General features: G+C 35.0%; 1 protein-coding gene, 1 non-coding gene and 1 pseudogene across 2 annotated transcripts; 2 read left to right on the top strand and 1 right to left on the bottom strand.

Moving 5' to 3' along the window:
* Positions 1–6397: 6397 nt before the first annotated feature.
* LOC149498440 (uncharacterized) lies at positions 6398–14721 on the bottom strand (annotated as a pseudogene).
* On the top strand, positions 11082–11188 carry LOC149498441 (small nucleolar RNA R71). Its single transcript, XR_016319850.1, has one exon. It is a non-coding gene; the product is annotated as a small nucleolar RNA R71 (small nucleolar RNA).
* Positions 14722–17583: 2862 nt separating the features above from the next.
* LOC105636221 (SMAD/FHA domain-containing protein) lies at positions 17584–21003 on the top strand. Its single transcript, XM_012219429.4, has 3 exons — positions 17584–17741; positions 18153–18794; positions 19976–21003. The coding sequence occupies exons 2-3, from the start codon at positions 18328–18330 to the stop codon at positions 20799–20801; spliced, it is 1293 nt and encodes a 430-aa protein (XP_012074819.1). The 5' UTR covers positions 17584–17741; positions 18153–18327; the 3' UTR covers positions 20802–21003.
* Positions 21004–21398: the final 395 nt, after the last annotated feature.

Raw genomic sequence — 21398 nt, 5'->3', positions numbered from 1 at the left:
AGGTTTACACAACAACATAAATAAAACTAAATAAAAACTAATTAAAGTAATTAAAAAATACTAAAAATCCTAATAAAAACTATATTAAAAATACTATAAAAATAACACCTATCAAAATTCTCCAAACTTAAAGCATTGCTTGTCCTCCAGTAACAAAACTAAAAACTAAAGAAAAATACAAGCTAAACAAACTGACAAAGGTAGCTTAATATAGTTGGGGATAATTATTCGCAATTTCAAAAATATAAAAAATTATTAACATGTGTAACGCCCCAAAAAAATTTTCAAATCTTATATAGATCTATATGTTAAGTTAAGACGGTGTCTTCGATACTGAATGTGGCATCTGCTGTCGGGTCTCTCGGGACTGGGCGGCGGGTGTTACAACATGAGAATAAATCAAGTGTTTCCTATGCTAATTACATTCTAGCAAAAATTCAATTTTCAACAAAATACATTCCTTAATTTAAACATAAGTCAATAAGATTTTCAACATAATAATTATTCAACCTATGACAAATAGGATGTGAGTTTTCACAAAAATTATTGAACCTTTAAATAAGACGTTTAACAATATAAGTTTAACATTTCCATATGCAAAATTAGTTATCCCTTCTCCACAATTGAAATATATACAATTTAAAAGATCAAAAGGTCTTTATTTAGGTTTTAATGGGGTATTAGAGATTTACTTTTTAGCTAAACAAAGAAAAAGGATAAAAGGATAGACAAAAAGCACAAAAAAATGCATAATCTCAAGATTTTCATTACATCAAAACAGTTTTTTTTTTTTTTTTTTTTTTTTTTTTTTTTTTTTTTTAATTTGTAAAGGGAGATTAACTTGAAGTTCTTCACTAGCTCAAAATTAGAGATACTTTGGCAAGGTCTCTTTATAATACTTTGATAATTTCTTCCTTGCTTCAGTTCCCCAAACTTGAATTCTCTGATTGATTGCTTCTTCTATATGGTGTTTCTCTTTGAGTTTTCTAATTGGTCCACTTGCTAGTATTAATGAAATTTGTTCCTTTTTATTGCTATGTTTTAATAAAAATCAAATCCTTCAGTTATACATTATTGCACTTAGGGTAGGAATTTGAATTAGTTTAATGGCTAGGCTTAATAAGAGTGAACAATAAAATTTGGATATAGGCTTCAAATTGGTTGCAAAAGTCATATTTTAATTTAGTTGGACTAGGCTAAATAAGGGGTTCAACAAAGAATGCTTAAATCATCTTTTTCTAAATGTAAGCATTTAAAATTTTTGTCTCAAAGGGAATTCTAATTTGTTCTAGGAATGCCAAGGTTAAATAAATTATGATTAAAACATATCTATATATCATAAGATTCACAAAAATTAGTGTTTATAATCTTAGAAATAAATAGTTAAAGCAAAGAATCATGTTAAGTCAAAAATTAAAATTAAAGCTCAAACATACTAGACTAGAAAAACAACTAAATTTATCACAAGTTACTAAATTATGATAAATTTCAACCTTGTTCACAATTATTCCAACCATATTAAGCTAATAAAGACAAACAAACAAAATAATAAAAAAAATTAAAATTTTAATTAAAATTTTCCTTCCCCCAACTTAATCTAGCACATTGTCCCCTATGTGTGCAAAAATAAAACTAATTCTCCAAACTTATCATATATTATCAAAACAAGGTGTAACAATAAAATAGAGTTAAGAACACCTTACCACTATTGTATTGAAAAATACAATAAAATTCAAGGAAACCAAGCGCATAGTTTCAATGCCTACATTCTAAAAGTGAGAAAGGAATAAATACTACACAAAAATAAGAAGATATAAATAAAATAAAATAAAATAAAAAGACTTAATTGTTGGAACATGACGGGCGTCGAATCCGCCAAAAATAATTAACCTGCTCTCCTACAAAATAAAACTTGTAAATATGGTGAGAAGGGTTGAACCCTAAGGATTAGCTTTGTCGAAAATAAACCAGAACTGAAAATAAAATTAAAAATAGATATTGAAACGGGGGAATTTAATAATCGAACTAAACGAATTAAAATTAAATCAAAGAAATAAATGCAATAAAATTAAAAATTGAACCTGAACAATTGATGGTAAATTCAGCCAAGGCATACCGCGGTTCGAAGATTTGATTCGAGTGATCATTGATTCAAGATTAATTCCTTAATTCATATTACAGACAAGTTATAGCCAGAAAGAACGTCAACCCAACCAATTCTACCGTAGGAATAGGTTGCTAAGATACGATCTAATAACAACCCCTAATTAACTAGCAATCCTAAGTACGACGAAGGATTTAGCTGTTAACTGCTTTAAAATCTAATAGAACCCTGCCCAGATTAACAGAAACTACGAGCATCCATTTAAATCTGATTATATTCTTTCTTAATACAACCTAAAAAGTTCTACCCAATTACGTTATATTAATTACTACTGCATCAACCTAACCAAACAATTACGGATTTGATTACGCCAAATAGCTATGGAAATTTCTACCAAACAATATAACGGGCCCTGTTAAATCATTCAATAAAATTTCGCTAGAGGATATATTTTCCCAATAAATCACAGAAAGAATATAAATGCAATAGAATAAAGAAATTCAATTAAGTTCAATATAATCTCACAATCGAAATCAAACTTCTATCTTGGTTTAGCCTTAACTGAACAGAACGTTTAGCCACACATGGCTATAGAAGAAAACATCATCTAAAGGATTGAAAGTTCGGCAAAAATCTCTCAAAAATTCTCTCAAATTCGTCACAACCCCAGGGAGGCAAAAGATGATCCACAAAAAGACCTAATTTCGACTTAAATAGCCCCTAGAAGGTGGGGTCCACTAATACAATAAAAATACCCACTAAAAACTGTGTCTAATATCATCATGTGGCTGTAAAACGTGCTGGAATTAGTTGAAGAAGTCATGACCAGCCAATAATGTCACAATCAGTCCGCTGGTCTGATTTCCTGCTTAGTCTTGCCCAAGGCTAAGAGCCTAACAGCTTGCATTTGTGTTCCAAAATTCCAGCAGCTCCTTCCTTGCTCCAAAACATTTCAATTGTGCTCCTTTTTGCTTCATTCATATCAAATCCAACTTTTCCTAGCATAAAAACAATAAATCAAGTTAAACCACTCTTTTAAGCACAAAATGACACCAAATCAACACAAATATAACAATAAAAGAAAATTGGATTTGCAAGTTATCAAATTTCCCCACATTTATCCCATGCTTGTCCTCAAGCATGACTTAGAATTCGAAATCTAATCTATATAGGAGACCACAACTTCACAACGAAACTCGATTCAACATATGCAAAAACCGCAAACAACGCAACATCGCAATTGGATACCAAGCTGTCAAAATCATCCCATCATCGTGAACTCAATCGAAAAAGGTTACACTAAGAATTCTTAAAACACTCACGCACACATACGAAGCTTGAATCAACAAATGTTTTGTCGAGCAATAATCAAGGCATATAAAATACATTTTCATAGCTTCAAGAAAACAAGATAATGAACAACCATAAGCTCTCCTCGCAGTTCCCTCTCCACTAATGTAGGACAAGTCTCAACTAAGAATCATTAGGTCTTTTATATGGGTTAGGCTAGGGTAATGGTTACAAAAGAAAAGGATAATGTAAGGCTAGAGAATAATAAGAAAATAAGTCTTTCACATTAGGTTCAAAGAGCAATGCACGTTATTAACTTTAATGCTTAGATGGCAACAAATGCAACTTCACAAAACAAAAGATAACATTGCAGCCTTTTCCTCTATTTTTCCCCCTTTTTTTTTTGGCTGCTGTTTATTTATTCTCTCTTCCTTTTTTTTTTTTTCTTTTTTTCTATTTCTTTTCTGATTTTCTTTCCCTTTTTTTTTCTGGAATTTTTTTTTCGACATCACAACGACTAATTACATATAAGTCGCTATGACTATTTATTCCAAAACACAAACATAAACACGAAACAAAAATGCATTCGCACCCAAACTTGAAACTTAAACATGCGTGCTCAACAACGATTAAAAAGAGCATTTCCTTGTTCAAAGGTGGTGGGCAAAGAGCTTTTTGGGTTATATGGTTATATTGGGGGTTATGAAAAGAATTTGGAAACACGCATTTAGCATGCTTCGTAGGCTAGAAGGGGTAAAAAGGATGGTAACGTCAAGGTGGGAAAACGTAGAAATTTTTTTTTTTTTTTTAGATCGACCAAAGAATGCCTAGATCATTTCCAAAGTCGAGACTCACCTAGGATTTCGCCTCAAGGGAACGTAGAAGAGAGTTCTAGTGTTCGGAAGCTATCCTAAATTTTTTTTTTGCTTCGACGATTGCTCTCAAAAACACTTATCAAAAGAGGCCAAGTTTCGAAAACCCGATTTGAGAATTCAAAGTGTAAACAATTTAAACCAAGATCCACGAGTGCAATGACGGTCAATTTCAAGTTATGGTTTTCGCTCGCTAAGTCTTATCTTCTAGGGCTCTCACAACAGTCAGACCAAGTTTCAAAAGCAAAGTTCTCCTCTCTAGATATCCTATAAATTCTAAATCATGTTTAAAGACACAATTAAGTCCCAGAGTAATCCCAAATGCAGCTCAAAAATAAAAAATTTTACTCAAAATATTCATGGGATAAGTGGTAAATAAAAACTCTAGGAGCATTTTTACAAAACAGTCAAAACCGGTCAAGTTTCATACCAAATATGCACATGGCAGCAGCATATATCCATAATTGAAGCACAAATTCCAGCAAAATTAGCAGTTTCAGCAATAAAATTAAAAATTCAGCAAAAATGGTCACATTCCCCTCCCCACACTTACTCCACACATTGTCCTCAATGTGGACTCAAGGCTTAAAATGTAAATAAAAGGTAAAGTCTAAGGAAACTGCCCTGTTGTGGAGTATTCACTACCAAACCTCAGTGCGAAGTATCATTGTTGATCTGCAGCATGGCTGCCATTTCTGTTTGACTTTGCCCCAAATTCTGCAATCTAGCTTCTATGTTCAACTGTCTTGCTGCTGAAGTGGAGGGAGCATCAGTGGCAGTAGCCTCATCACCGGACTGCATAACCTTCTTTTTCGTTTATGGACCTGCAGGAATAAAGAAAACAGCCCCACCTTCCTCGCGGCCAATTAAAAACATGGAATCTAAGCAATGCAAATCAAGATAAGGCATGCCACAAGCTCGATGCAAATCATTCTCAAGCAATCCAACTTATAATATTCAACAATCAAAGTCCACTTAGTTATCAATTTTAACTCCAATTAAACAAAATTCCAATTATCAACAAGCAAGAAAATTAAGTTTAATTTCAATTTAACCTTTTTCAAAACTATAAAAACTTCCCCTTCAGCAAGTATTGCAAAGTTAAACAATAAACCCAATAAAAACTTCCGAAACAACAAAACCCATAAATCATAATGTGCTCATATAGCTTCAGCCAACAATCTATAACATAGCTAAGTTCTTCCCTAATTCAAATTCAGCAACAATTGATTAACTAGAAAAAAATAAATAAATAAATAAATAAAAACCAACTGAAATCAATGACAATGCAGTAAATTTGAGTACAGACACTATCTTAAATCATGGTTGCATACCAATTGCTCAAATTAATACCTGTTGCTGAAGTTGGCATGGATAGGAATCAGATGAGGAAGGAAGATGCTGCTGTGGGGTCTTGCGTCGCACTGCAGAGTAACATTCGATTTGGGTTTCAGGTCTTCGATCGGGGTGATGGAATGGGTTGCAAGAGTTGCATCGTTGGCGCTCTTTGGGCGAAATCTGTGTTGCCTTCCGTCGGACTTTAGGGTTATCGGCGACTGAATCTGATCGGAAAGGGGAGGAGATGCAGACGGCGGTGGATCGGACGGTGGTAAGGAAATTGTGAGCTGTGCAATTTCCGTCGGGTTCTCTTAGGTCAATTCTCCCTTCTTTTTTTTTTTTTTACGTTTTCTTTATAGTTGCTGCACAAATATAAGGAGTTGTTATTTTTTTTTTTTTTACCCAATATAATAACAAAGTAGCTGAATAGAAGAAAAAGAAAAAAAAAACTCTAAGTCAAATATACCCTCTTTGCTAAAACGAATAAACGCCCTATACTCACCCCAACGAACACAGCAAAATAGAAAATAAAATAACTTTAACCATGCCATTTAAAAACTCTATAGAAGTTAAACCCAGAAAAACACAGTGTCCCCAGGTTAGGGACGACACTGTTCATGCAATTTTTTTTGTTGTTTTTTTTTTCCAAAAAAAAAAATAATAAAGAAAAAAAATAATAATGAAAATTCAGAGAGAAAAAAAAAAAAAATAAAATGAAGCAGAAACTAAATGCTGGGTTGCCTCCCAGTAAGCGCTTGATTTTAACGTCTCCGGCTAGACGTTCTTGAGCTAATCAGCTATATTCCCCTGACTCTTCGAGCCTCAAATTCTCCGATTGAGTAGCTCCAAAACCTTCATAAAATGGTTTCAATCGATGCCCATTCACCTTAAAAATTTTATTGGTCTCTAGACTTTGAATTTCCACTGCACCATGAGCAAAAACATTAGTAACAACAAATGGACCAGTCCACCTGGACCTTAACTTACCAGGAAATAATTTGAGTTTAGAATGAAATAATAGAACTTTTTGACCAACTACAAAGCTCTTCCTGGATATCATGCCATCATGGAAAGCCTTAGTCTTCTCTTTGTATATTCTGGAGCTTTCATAAGCTTCATTGTGAATTTCCTCAAGCTCTTGCAATTGTAATTTTCGGTTATCACCAGCTTCACCATACTGCATATTGCAGCGCTGAATAGCCCAAAATGCGCGGTGCTCCAATTCGACAGGCAAATGACATGGTTTGCCATAAACTAAGCGATAAGGTGACATTCCTATTGGTGTCTTATACGCTGTCCTATAAGCCCATAAAGCGTCGTCCAGCCTGACGCTCCAATCTTTTCTATTAGGACTCACAGTTTTTTCCAGTATAGACTTCACTTCCCTATTCGAAACTTCTGCTTATCCACTTGTCTGCGGGTGGTAGGCTGTAGAGACACGATGCGTAATACCATACTTCTTGAACAGATTCTCCATAATCTTGTTACAGAAATGAGTTCCTCGATCACTTATAATTGCTCTTGAAATTCCAAGCCGAGAAAAGATATGGCTCTTGACAAAATTCACTACTGTCTTCGCATCATCAGTCCGAGTTGCCTTAGCTTCAACCCATTTGGACACGTAATCCATTGCCAACAATATGTAGCTGTTCCCGAATGATGATGGGAATGGCCCCATAAAATCTATACCCCACACATCAAAAATCTCACAAATAAGAATAGAGGTAAGGGGCATCTGATCTCTACGACTCAAATTACCTGTCTTTTGGCAATTTTCGCAAGATTTGCAATAAATGTACGAGTCTTTAAACATTGATGGCCAGAAAAGTCCACACTCCAGAATCTTGCGAGCTGTTCGTTGAGGACCAAAATGACCTCCACAAGCTGATGAATGGCAGAATTTCAGAATGGATGGCACTTCCACATCCATAACACATCTTCTAATCACCTGGTCAGAACAAAACTTCCACAAGTATGGATCATCCCAAACAAAATACGTAGCATCTCTCTTGATTTTATCTTTTGCAGCTCTAGTTAAGTTTTCTGGTAAAGTACCTGCAACTAAATAATTCACTATATCAGCATACCATGGAACAACTTTTTGGAAGCTAAAGAGTTGCTCATCTGGAAAATCATCGTCCAATGGTGACGACTTTTCATTCAAAATCAACCGGCTAAGGTGATCAGCAACAAGATTCTCGGACCCCTTTTTATCTCTTATCTCTATATCAAACTCTTGAAGCAAAAGAATCCAACGAATCAAACGGGGCTTCGAATCCTTCTTCTTTAACAAATACCTCAATGCTGCATGGTCAGAGAAAACTATCACCTTTATTCCTAACAAATACGACCTGAACTTTTCCAAAGCAAACACTATCGCCAAAAGCTCTTTCTCTGTGGTAGAGTAGTTGCATTGGGCATTGTCCAGTGTTCTCGATGCATAGTATATGACATGAGGATTCTTCTCAATACGCTGTCCAAGAACAGCCCCTACAGCATAGTTACTAGCATCGCACATAATCTCGAAAGGATAGTTCCAATTCGGTGGTTGGACTATTGGAGCAGAAATGAGCTTCTCCTTCAACATATCAAACGCTTTTCTACACTCCTCATTGAACACAAAAGACACATCTTTTTGCAAAAGCTTGCAAAGCGGTTGAGCTATCTTTGAAAAATCCTTAATAAAGCGTCTGTAGAAACCTGCATGGCCAAGGAAAGAACGAATCTCCCGCACACTTGCAGGGTAAGGTAAGGATTTAATTACATCAATTTTAGCTTTGTCAACCTCAATGCCTCTTGATGAAACAATGTGTCCTAGAATCAAACCTTGGTCTACCATAAAATGGCATTTTTCATAATTTAGCACTAGGTTTGATTCTATACACCTCTTTAAGACTTTTGTAAGGTTAGTTAAGCATTCATCAAAACAATTACCATAGACAGTAAAATCATCCATAAATACCTCAATAATCTCCTCTACAAAATCTGAAAATATACTAACCATACACCTTTGGAATGTGGCTGGTGCGTTGCAAAGACCGAACGGCATCCGTCGATAAGCAAATGTACCAAAAGGGCAAGTGAAAGTCGTCTTCTCTTGGTCTTCGGGTGCCACTAGTATTTGAAAGAAACCTGAAAAACCATCAAGACAACAATAATGAGAACGACCAGCTAATCTTTCCAATATTTGGTCAATAAATGGAAGTGGGAAGTGATCTTTTCTTGTGGCTGCATTTAACTTCCTATAATCTATGCACATCCTCCACCCATTTTGAACTCTTGTAGGAACCAACTCTCCTTCAGCATTCTCCACTACAGTAATTCCTGTCTTCTTAGGCACTACCTGTACAGGGCTTACCCATTTGCTGTCAGAAATCGGGTAAATCATACCAGCATCTAACAACTTCAGTATTTCCTTCTTCACCACCTCCATCATAGGTGGATTCAACCTCCTTTGAGCTTCTCTTGTGGGTTGGCTGCCTTCTTCTAGAAGAATCTTGTGCATACAAGTTGATGGACTCAACCCTTTAATATCTGCTATTGTCCATCCTATGGCCTCTTTATACTCCCTAAGAACTTGAACCAAGCTCTCTTCTTCAACCTCACTAAGTTTGCTGGAGATGATAACAGGCAATTTGTCTCCACTCCCCAAAAATGCATATTTTAAGTGGCCGGGCAGCGGTTTCAACTCTAACTTGGGTGCCTGCAAAACAGATGGTAAAAGCTTCTCATGGTGAGAAGGCAAAACAATATGGCTGCGGCTGCTTGTTAGGGGCTGATTTGTCTCCATCTCGCACACAATTTCCTGTACATTTTCATTAACCAAGAAGGTTTCCTCAATCTCTTTAATACTGTCCATATTAATATTCCTGCAAAGCACTAAATCAAGCTCATCAACAACATCTAATTCAAACATTTCTTGTGCTAAAGGATCAATTACGTCAATAGAACAAATACTAGACACATCACTAGGGTACTTCATAGCCTCATAAACATTAAATTCGACTTTCTCACCATCGAACTCCATAGATAATGTGCCTTCATAAGCATCAATTTTTGTCCTTGCAGTGCGGAGAAAAGGTCTCCCAAGCAATAAATCAGCTACAGTCGAGGATTTATCATCCTCCATATTAAGTACATAAAAATCTGCTGGAAAAATTAAATCACCAACCTGAACCAAAACATCTTCTAGCAATCCCAATGGATACACTATAGACCTATCTGCCAATTGAATAATAATACACGTTTCTTTCAAGGGACAACCCTTGAAAGATGAGTAAACAGATAAAGGCATGACATTTATAGAAGCTCCTAAATCACACATAGATCTCTTAATCCCTACATTGCCTATTTTACAAGGAATAGCAAACATACCTCGATCTTTACACTTTGGTGGGAGCCTCTTTCTTTGAATCATGGCGGAGCAAACTTCACCCATCTCCACCTTCTCAACACTATCTACCTTCCTTTTGTTGGTACAAAGTTCCTTGAGAAACTTTGCGTACTTGGGTATTTGCTTAATAGCATCCAACAATGGAATATTCACCTCCACCCTGCGAAAGGTCTCCAAAATGTCTTTCTCTTCACTTTCCTTCCTTGTTTTAGCCAATCTCTCGGGAAAAGGAGGCTGAACAGTAAAGGTTTGGGGCTGCCGTACTTCAGCCTGTTCGGAAGGCCCATTTCGGTGAATTTCTACCTCCTTTTCAGCTTCTTCCTTAGAACTGCTGCTGCCTTTTTTAGGGGCTGCTGTGTTTAGCTCTTTACCACTCCTCAAAGTGATCGCACTTGCATTTTCCCTTGGGTTTACCACTGTTTGGGAAGGAAGCTTCCCTTGTGTTTCCAGTCTACTCAAGGAAGATGCAAGTTGACTAATTTGTTGTTCCATATTTTGCATTCCCTTTCTCATTTCTTGCTGGAATTCTTGTTGAGAAGTGGCAAGTGGCCTCACAATATCTTCCAATGGTATTTTTAGGGGAGGAGCTTGTTGAGGAGGTGGTCTAGCTGGTTGGTATCCTTGGAAATTTTGGTTGTGGCTTCCATAGCTAAGATGAGGATGATTCTTCCAAGCATTATTGAAGGTGTTACCCATCGGTCTTTGGGGCTGCCCGGAATATCCTCCCATAGCGTTAACTTGCTCTTGATCACCATACCATGATGGACATGTGTCAGTTGGGTGATCGCTGCAACATACCTCGCACACACTTCTCTTCACAGGTTGCCCTGCAGCAATAGATTTAACAATAGAGGTTAGTTCGTTCAGTTGAGACTGAATGGAAGAATCACATACCTGATATAGCTTCCTGGAGGGTTCTTCAACTTGGCCAAATTGTTGTGAATTGGCGGCCATAGTGGAAATAATCTCTCTTGCTGCGAATGGAGTCTTATTAACAAGTGCTCCCCCACTAGCTGCATCAACCATCTTCCTTTCCATGTCAAGCATCCCTTCATAAAAGTACTGTATTAGGGACTGCTCAGACATCCCATGTTGCGGGCAGGCTGCACATAACTTCTTGAATCTCTCCCAATAGTCATAAAGACTCTCTCCAGCCTTTTGTCTAACCCCACAAATTTCTCTTCGTATGATGGCTGCCCTAGAAGCGGGAAAATACTTGTCTAAGAATGCTCGGGCCATATCAGGCCATGTGGTGATGGAACCTGGAGGTAGATTAAGCAACCACTCCTTAGCAGCATCTTTAAGTGAGAACGAGAATGCCCTCAACTTAATTTGCTCTTCAGTTACCCCCTGCGGTCTCATGCTAGAACAAACTCCATGGAATTCCTTCAAGTGATTATGCGGGTTTTCGGTCTTCATTCCATGGAAAGTCAGAAGTTGATGAATAAGAACCGATTTAAGCTTAAATGGCGCTTCCAACTCCGGGTAAGTAATACACATAGGCTGCTGCTCTACAGGGGCAACCTGTAGCTCTCGAACAGTGCGATTTTCGGCCATAACTTCCTCTTGGTCAATTTCTGTAAGAATCTCTTCCTGCTCAAGACTTTCTTCTTCGGTTTCAGCTGTAAAATCAAGGTGACTAGCTGCTGGACTTTCCGGTTCAGTTCCGAAAATCGATTCGGTCCACTTTCGCTCCTTCGCTTGTCTCCTTAGTGAGCGGGCTGTTTTCTCTATCTCAGGATCAAATAATATTGGCAAATTTTCAGACCTGGTCATTCAAAAAGACAACAAACAGTAAAGTTAACTAATCCCCTGCAACGGCGCCAAAATTTGACGGGCGTCGAATCCGCCAAAAATAATTAACCTGCTCTCCTACAAAATAAAACTTGTAAATATGGTGAGAAGGGTCGAACCCTAGGGATTAGCTTTGTCGAAAATAAACCAGAACTGAAAATAAAATTAAAAATAGATATTGAAATGGGGGAATTTAATAATCGAACTAAACGAATTAAAATTAAATCAAAGAAATAAATGCAATAAAATTAAAAATTGAACCTGAACAATTGATAGTAAATTCAGCCAAGGCATACCGCGGTTCGAAGATTTGATTCGAGTGATCATTGATTCAAGATTAATTCCTTAATTCATATTACAGACAAGTTATAGCTAGAAAGAACGTCAACCCAACCAATTCTACCGTAGGAATAGGTTGCTAAGATACGATCTAATAACAACCCCTAATTAACTAGCAATCCTAAGTACGACGAAGGATTTAGCTGTTAACCGCTTTAAAATCTAATAGAACCCTGCCCAGATTAACAGAAACTACGAGCATCCATTTAAATCTGATTATATTCTTTCTTAATACAACCTAAAAAGTTCTACCCAATTACGTTATATTAATTACTACTGCATCAACCTAACCAAACAATTACGGATTTGATTACGCCAAATAGCTATGGAAATTTCTACCAAACAATATAACGGGCCCTGTTAAATCATTCAATAAAATTTCGCTAGAGGATATATTTTCCCAATAAATCACAGAAAGAATATAAATGCAATAGAATAAAGAAATTCAATTAAGTTCAATATAATCTCACAATCGAAATCAAACTTCTACCTTGGTTTAGCCTTAACTGAACAGAACGTTTAGCCACACATGGCTATAGAAGAAAACATCATCTAAAGGATTGAAAGTTCGGCAAAAATCTCTCAAAAATTCTCTCAAATTCGTCACAACCCCAGGGAGGCAAAAGATGATCCACAAAAAGACCTAATTTCGACTTAAATAGCCCCTAGAAGGTGGGGTCCACTAATACAATAAAAATACCCACTAAAAACTGTGTCTAATATCATCATGTGGCTGTAAAACGTGCTGGAATTAGTTGAAGAAGTCGTGACCAGCCAATAATGTCACAATCAGTCCGCTGATCTGATTTCCTGCTTAGTCTTGCCCAAGGCTAAGAGCCTAACAGGTTGCATTTGTGTTCCAAAATTCCAGCAGCTCCTTCCTTGCTCCAAAACATTTCAATTGTGCTCCTTTTTGCTTCATTCATATTAAATCCAACTTTTCCTAGCATAAAAACAATAAATCAAGTTAAACCACTCTTTTAAGCACAAAATGACACCAAATCAACACAAATATAACAATAAAAGAAAATTGGATTTGCAAGTTATCAGAACACAAAGAAAATAACATAGTTTTGTGAAAATACATAAAAAAAATAATGATAATAATAAACAATACAAAAATAAAATAAAAGAACACAAAGTGACAATACTTAAAATAAAAGGTCAATAGAAAAAATAATAATGATAAAAGAAAAAGAAAGAACAATAAAAATAAATTAAGTAAATAAGTAAATAAAAATAAAAACAAAGAATGCATGTGGCGTTAATAATGGAGAATAAAGAATGAATGTTACTTTCACACACAACATGACACATGTAGGAAAGAAAAATAAATAAATAAAAGAAATAAACATGACACAACCATTATGAAGAAGCAACTGGTTTCTCCACGGCTGTGCTTCAAGGCACGGCCTGACCGTGTACAACACTGACTTATATACTGGACATCTTCATTCTGACATGGGCGTGTTACGCAACAAAGTCAGGCCGTGTACTTTACTGTATAACCAAAATTTGCTCTTTAGATCTACAAAACTGATTAAGTTTGGGTTTTAAAAAACTAATGAAAAATTTAAAATTTTCTAAGTTAACACTATAGACTAAAAAAATTATAATAATAATCATAAATAATAGAAAAGAAAAATAGAAATCGAGGACGATTCCTAAAAAAAAAAAAAATGCAGCATGGCCTGGGGGTGCTGTGTGGCATGGGGGTGCTGTGTAGCACGGGGGTGCTGGGTAGCAAGGCCCAGGCGTGCTAGAGCCTGACTGTGGGCGTAATTTTCTCTGGAGACAGCACAGGGGTGCTAGATAGCACGCCTTGACCGTGCTAGAGCCTGACTCTGGCACTTTCAATCAGTTTTCAAGCTTTTTTAATCATTCCTTGACCTGCAACATGAGTGTAAAACACCAAAATAAAAGAAAATAATGGTTTAAAGATGGAAAAACAAAATGAAAAATACAAATAATAATAAAATAAAATAAAATTGCAAAGGAAAAGAAAGAAAATGACGGGTTGCCTCCCATTAGCGTTTTGTTTAAAGTTTTTAGACTTGACTTTTGAGAAGTTTATCAAATAACGGCTTTCGCCCATAGTATGTATTATGTAATATCACACATGGGTCTTGGTTGAAAATGCCCTCATGATTGGCTAGTTTAGGAAAATTTATGCTCGTCTTATCAACAACATCTCGCTTTGAATGATGAACTTGAGGAAAAAACCGTAATAAATCATGGAGAACACAATTTATTGAAGGTGGTATCATTATAAAGAAAGGATCTTCCGGTGGTGTATCTATAAAAACCATTGATGAGCTCAAATCAATAGTCTCAATTATTCCTTCATCAACCAATATTGCTTGCTGCTTGTGTTCATTTAAAATCTCATCCAATACCCCTTCCAGTTGTACCTCACCTTTTTTATGGTCATTAATAATCATGTTTGAAAACGAGAAAGTGAGATTTAATCCATCTTCAAAGGAGTTGCATTCTTCATATGTAGGCTTTACTTCTTCTAAAGGTGCAATTTCCCATGAAGTTTCCTCATAATTTACCTTGCACTCATCATCTTGATATCCATTAGTTGCCATGGTTATCAATTCCGTTGCTTGTACCTCCAAATTCTTTATTACCGCTTGTTAGATCTTAAAACTCTCGCGAGTTTCATTCATAAATTCCATGTAAGATTTAGTAAGGGCAGCAATCAAATCCTCTAAATTCTTCTGCTTCTCTTTTTCATACTCAAAATTTGGAGGATATTGGTGATTCCAACCCTGCAGTGAAGGATCCCAGTACCAATGGTAGTCAAAATCTGGCATACCATTTAACATTTAAAGTACATCTTCATAGCTACTTTCCAGAAGGTGAATACTGGTTGCTAAAAATCCATTATCCACTGTAGAATATGTAAGTGAGATATTTATTTATAAAATTATGATAAGGAAATCTCTCCAACAATTCATTAAATCTTGCCCAAGCAGCATAAAATGGCTCTGAATGTTGTTGAATAAAACTTGGACTACTTGTTGATGAAACATCTCAAAATACTTCGCAAGATAATAATGAAAATAAAAATTAATAAAAAGAAAAAAAAAAGAAAACTACAAATAATATAAACAAATATTTCAATTAGCAAAAAAAATTTTTAAAAAAAATGTCTAAATTAATAATAGGTTAATTGGTATTGATATTGGTAACGCCAATCCCCGGCAACGGCACCAAAAACCTGACAGTGATTTTCACAAGTGTACGAAATCGCAACAAGTAATATAGAATGAGTAGAGTATCGTATCCACAGGGATTGTATACCAAGTACCAAAATTATGTTAATCTATTATTATTTAAACGGCGATTTAGGGAAATTGTTTTAAGAAACTAAATTAAACAAGTAAAATAGAACAAAAAGAAATCAAGCAAGAATATTTTACGAAAATAATTCAAGAATTGAAAAGGCAACTGGGGATTTTGATTTCACTTAATTCTATCTAATTTATTTTATTAGTTTGATAACCAATTTTAATTGTTCAAGTAGGGGAAACAATCCTAAAATCACTAACAAGCTCTCCCGATGTATTGTTAGCTATTTTAACCCGGTCTAATTACCTATCTTCCAATAGCGCAATTGAATTAAATCATTAAGTTTTATGGTTTGTTTTGTGAATTCATAACCTAAGGTCTTTAACTTATGAGAACCCCTCATGAGTCAAACCATATAGCTTCCACATCAAGTTGTTATTCTCATGTAATTTATTATCTTTTTCATATCAAAAACCCTTCTCCCGATAGTGATTAATGAAATAAATCAATCCAGGGGAGAAACTCTGCCTGGAAGCATTAAGTTCAATAATAAACTATACTTTGAATAAAAAAAAGCAAATCTAATATTATAAATTGGAAAAGAAATTAAGCTACATCAAATCCCTAGTATGAGAATTTAGTTCGACATAGTAATTAAATAAAACTCAATTAAACTTGCAAATAATTTCATAATCAATGTGAATAATGAAAAGTAAAAACAAGATTAAGAGTTTAGAAATAAAAACTAGGCAACAAATAACATGGACGGCTTCCTTGAATCTTGACACAAATCTTGAATGCTTGAAGTCTTGGAGAGAGAGAACTATATAGAAAATAATAGAACAAGAGATGAAATATACAATGAATGGCTCTCTTTCGAATGAATAGTCTCTCTCTTTATATAGACTTTCTAGAATATCTTCGTGTTCGTTTAGGAAAGTGAATCTTTATTGAGTAAGAAATCTTTTGGAGATAGGAAACTGTTTAGGCTTTGTATTTCTTCCCAATGAGGACTTTCCCGGTGCCTAGATAGGAAATAAGCTAATTTCCTATAAAAATCCTGCAAAATTCCTCAAGATCAAGTGAAGATTCAAGGAAGCTTTACACAAAAACATAAATAAAACTAAATAAAAACTAATTAAAGTAATTAAAAAAATTAAAAATCCTAATAAAAACTATATTAAAAATACTATAAAAATAATAACTATCAATGGATAAATTAGGATAACTGTTTATTTGACCTTTACATTCTTAGTAATATATAATTTAATTCGAAATTAATTTTTGAAATCCATTATTATACAAAATTTGAGTTTATGATCAATTTATTCGATTAAACATAATGAAATATATCAAATTTCAACTTCTATAATATTAAAAATATTAATTTAGAAAAATAACGTAAATTGAAAACATTGGTTTTTCTTCCATTTACGTTTCGAAAATGGAATCGAATTTTCAGTTTTGTTTTTGCCTTTTGACATTTTAAACATTTTTTTATTTAAAATCTAATTTTTTTTAATTTAGGTAAAATTTCCAATAAAAATTTAAAATTTATATCATAAAATAATTCAAAAATCAATTGCTAATCAAAATGGATATCGAAGTAAAAATTCAAGTCCTGAATTAAATTTGAGAATTTTCCACGTATAATTGGCATTTAGCCTTTGTTTGGATGGACGCAACATAAGGAAGGATATAAAATAGGGGTGAAAATGAATTAAAATTTTAAATTAACTTGTTTGGTTTGGTGAAAATAATAAAAGGGTGTAAAATAAATTTATTTTACCTTGTATAATTTTCCTCTCAAAATGGAGCGAAAAAAAGAAATAATGGGAAAAGTTACTATTCATATTTAATAATAATAATAATAATAAAATTATTTTACACTCTTGTTTTACATCAATTCAAAGAATGAGTACAAAATGCGAATCAAGTATGGTCTGATTGACCTTTCTATCTCTTTTAATAAATATAGAGAGTAAGAGATCTCAAATTATTCAATTACCTTAAAATAAAGAGATATCATTTTACATTCTTATTGTACCTCATCCCTTATTTTACTTCACCCCTCGTCCAAACATAGCATTATGAAAATGAAAACATACGTAGTAATTGCATTATTGGCATCGTAACAAAAAGGAAAAGGGATATAAGTGGCATGTAGTAAAAGTTGAGGTGAATAGTGTCACTTAAAAAACCTGCAATACTACGGGCTTCGGAGTTTTTCTGCTCCTCCTCCGCGCTGCTCTTTCGGCCTATCCTTCCCAAAACGAAGCCTCAGTTTGAATAAGAATTAGATTAAAAGCCTCAGGTAACTGTTTATTTTCTCTTTCAATTATATATATGATATTCAATTATCGTATCGAATTTGGGTTTTGTTTTTCAATTTCCTTGTAATGAATGATATTATTGCTGTAACTTTCATGTGTTAGATCATCCAATTCGCTTTTAAGTTTTCCCCCTTTTTTTTTCTCTGCAACCAAACAGAGGGAAGAATCAATTATTTGTCTTGAATGGCATAATGGATTTTGCTTCTATTGGATCCCTACTAGATGCTCCTTTTTTATTTTCTGGGTTGGATTTGGTTTTCAAAAATAAATGAAATGTCTGGGTCTTTTTTATTAACAAGTGTATTTTGTGAGTTCAGTGTCACTGACTTGGTATGAAGGTTAGATGAGCCAAGCTAAGTTAAGCTAAACCAAGCTTGTTTTTGTATTTGAAGTTAGGGTTTTGGATTGGAGGGTGCTGTGTTGCCTGAGCTTGTGGATTATGTTCTGCTTGAGACTATGCACATTGAATACCTAAATCTGTTAATTGTTTGATTTGAATGCCGCATTACATCATTGTTTTTTCTTGATTCCTTTTGAGGAGCCTTATTTTAGTATAAAGAACAGAGAATGTATGGTAGAGCGGGTCTTGAACGGTTTAAAAAGGCTCAATCCTCGGAACCATTTTCAGTTACTGTCAATTCCACCCCCAAAACCACTACCCAACAAGCTCCTAAAACAGTTACCCATTCCTCAGTTCAATATTTGCATTCTCAGACACAAACTCAAAACCAACACCAGACCTATGTTCCTCAAAAACCAGCGGGACCTGAGGCAGGGCCATTGGTGGGACAGACGCAGCAGCTAACACAGGTTGGAGGGGGACAGTCAACTTGGCAGCCTCCAGATTGGGCAATTGAGCCTCGGTCAGGAGTTTATTATCTTGAGGTTTTGAAGGACGGTGAGGTTCTTGATCGGATTAATCTAGATAGAAGAAGACACATCTTTGGGAGGCAATCCCATACGTGTGATTTTGTGCTTGATCATCAGTCTGTCTCACGCCAGCATGCTGCCGTCATTCCTCACAAAAATGGAAGGTTAGATCTTATCTAAATTTTCAGTGATATTCCATTGCATGGTCTTGTAATTTACTTATACTTGCTGCATTCTGTTATGTTTATTTTCCCAAAGACCTATATTGTACTTCTTTTGCCAAGTTAGCATTCTGGCAAACAACATAATTAATTTTTCAATCATGTACTATAAGTTGGTGCTACCATTTTGTACATGTTAGGATTTAGATTTACATCCATAATGATTAACGCTATTAAGGCATCCGTGAGGACAAGGAAATCAGGAAAATTCAAAAAAGCTGAAGAATTTTAGAATTATGTTCTAGATTTTATTTGGATTTATTTTAGATATTATAACATATTTCCAGTCCAGTTAGAGTTATTTGTGTACTTTAATAAATAAGTTGCTAGTCAAAACTTCAAGTGTAATGAGCAATTCTGTAGTTCTGTAATTGCGCCCTTATTTATTTAGGAATATTTCTATTTGTTTTAAGTCATTAGAGACCTTGTTGGTTTAGGGTAATTGTATTCCTTTTACTTTACTTTGTCAGTCCAAATCCTTGAAGGATGAACATTGGTTTTGGAGTGCTATTAAGTAAAGGTTAGGAGTAGTTTGGGTCTATAAATACCCATGTTGGTAATTTTTTTAATCAAGTTTTCGGTCAATAAAATTACAACAGATTGTCTTTTAACCTTTTTGTTTTTCTGATGCAATTCTACCCTAGAAAGTGTGATTTGTTCTTGACAGGAGTGAGTCCTATAATACTGTTAATGTGATGTTATTAGTAAGCTTTAGATACTATTAGTAGTTCATTTTTGTTTGCTTAATTATTCTTTATTTTCTAAAGAAATTCGGATCTTCATATTGATTTTCAAGCCATAATTCTTCAGCTTCTATAAAGCCTAGTCCTCATCTCCTGGAAGTTCAAGTTTTCTCAAGCTGTCCTCCATTAGTGATAGTTCAAAAATAGGAAGAGTATTAATCTCTTGAGCAGTAAGAATTGAGTCAATTGACACTTGATAATACCAAGTAAAAGCTTCCCAAGTGACATCATTCGCCTCTAACAGCAGTGACATTGCCACTTAAACACCCATTTTTATAAATTTTTCTTGCAAAACTTTCTTGCTCTGGATTACTGGGTCATAAGTTAGCTTTCTTAAGTTCAAAGTTTCTTTGTAAACTGTGTTTTCTAAAACTTTTGCAGCATTTTTGTAATTGATTTGGGGTCTGCACATGGTACATTTGTGGCAAATGAGCGATTGACCAAAGATGTTCCTGTTGAGCTTGAGGTGGGCCAGTCTTTGCGGTTTGCTGCATCAACACGAACATATATCTTGAGAAAGAATGATGCAGCTCTTTTCACGCGGCCTCCACCACCTTCAGAGATTAATCTACCACCACCTCCTGATCCGTCTGATGAAGAGGCCGTTGTAGCTTACAATACTCTTATAAATCGCTATGGTCTTAGCAACCCTGACTTACTGTCTAAATCTGGCAAATCTGGTTCCTCATCAAGTACAAGAGATGATAACCAGCAGTCTGGCAGAGCTGCTAAGAGAATGAAGAAAACAAGAGTGGCTTTTAGAGATCAAGTTGGGGGAGAACTGGTTGAAGTAGTTGGAATTTCAGATGGTGCGGATGTAGAAACAGAACCTGGTCCAATAGGTGTAAAAGAGGGAAGTCTTGTTGGAAAATATGAATCCCTTGTACAGACTACTGTAATACCCAAAGGTAAGGAACAGTCATCGGCAAAAGAAAACAGTGCTTCCCAAGCTGCTGTGACTAATAAACTGCAAGAAGTCTTGAATAAGGTCAGAACTCCTCCAAAAAGCGGGATGTATGATGACCTTTATGGAGAAGCATTTTCTGGCAAAGTGGGTTCTTCGTGGGCATATTCTTCTGTTAATTCTGGTACTAAACCGGATCCTCCAATTAAAGATGATGCCCAACAGAGCGCTTTGAGTGGAAAACTAGGTACTAACTTCAGCACGTATGATGACGATAATGATGATGATTTATTTGGTGACTGACTAATATAAGAGAGTTGGAAGCAAACTGTTATTTTGTTATTTAGTTTGTGTTCTAGAGAGCAGCAGCTACTGGACAAAAGGGGTAACTGGTTAGTTTGTAAATGAGAATTTTTGTTGTAACTGATCCAGAATTTTATCTTTGTAATGGAGATTGCCCAATGGAAGGGTTTGAATTTATAATTGAGTTACATTTGAGGGTTTAGTTTGAACTTTTTGTGAGAATGCTCTAGAAGTACCGAGTCATTTCTGTAATTTGAACTAATAGATCTAGAGGAAATGTACTCTGGCTTCATTACATTGAATCCCCAACTTTGTGTAAAAGTTCTTAGTTCTATTCTTCAGAAAATCAACTCACCTATTTGTTTACAGAAGAAATAACAATTATAATTAAAAAGGAAAAAAGAAATTGTAACTGAATTTGTTACCCTAGAAAATGGATTCAAGGATACCAGGAAAAGAAAAATTATGTCAAGAAGACAAAGGGAAGGGATAGAGAAGGAGAACGAGGAAAAAGGAAAAGGCCTACTTCGAGAAGAAAAATGATCGTCTCTGAGTAATCTTAGGCCGGCTCACGATTCACGTTAAGTGTTCAAACCA

The sequence above is a fragment of the Jatropha curcas genome, chromosome 2 (assembly GCF_041381405.1).
Source record: "Jatropha curcas cultivar XTBG-Jc1 chromosome 2, XTBG_Jcur_1.0, whole genome shotgun sequence".
In the NCBI taxonomy this organism is placed as follows: Eukaryota; Viridiplantae; Streptophyta; class Magnoliopsida; order Malpighiales; family Euphorbiaceae; genus Jatropha; species Jatropha curcas.
Note: the sequence above shows the minus strand (reverse complement) of the source record. Positions and strands in the feature narration are given on the sequence as shown.

Coding starts and splice junctions, on each gene's coding strand:
- LOC105636221 (XM_012219429.4), top strand. CDS start 18,328: ATGTATGGTAGAGCGGGTCTTGAACGGTTTAAAAAGGCTCAATCCTCG. Junction 18,795..19,975: donor ATTCCTCACAAAAATGGAAG/GTTAGATCTTAT, acceptor AAACTTTTGCAG/CATTTTTGTAATTGATTTGG.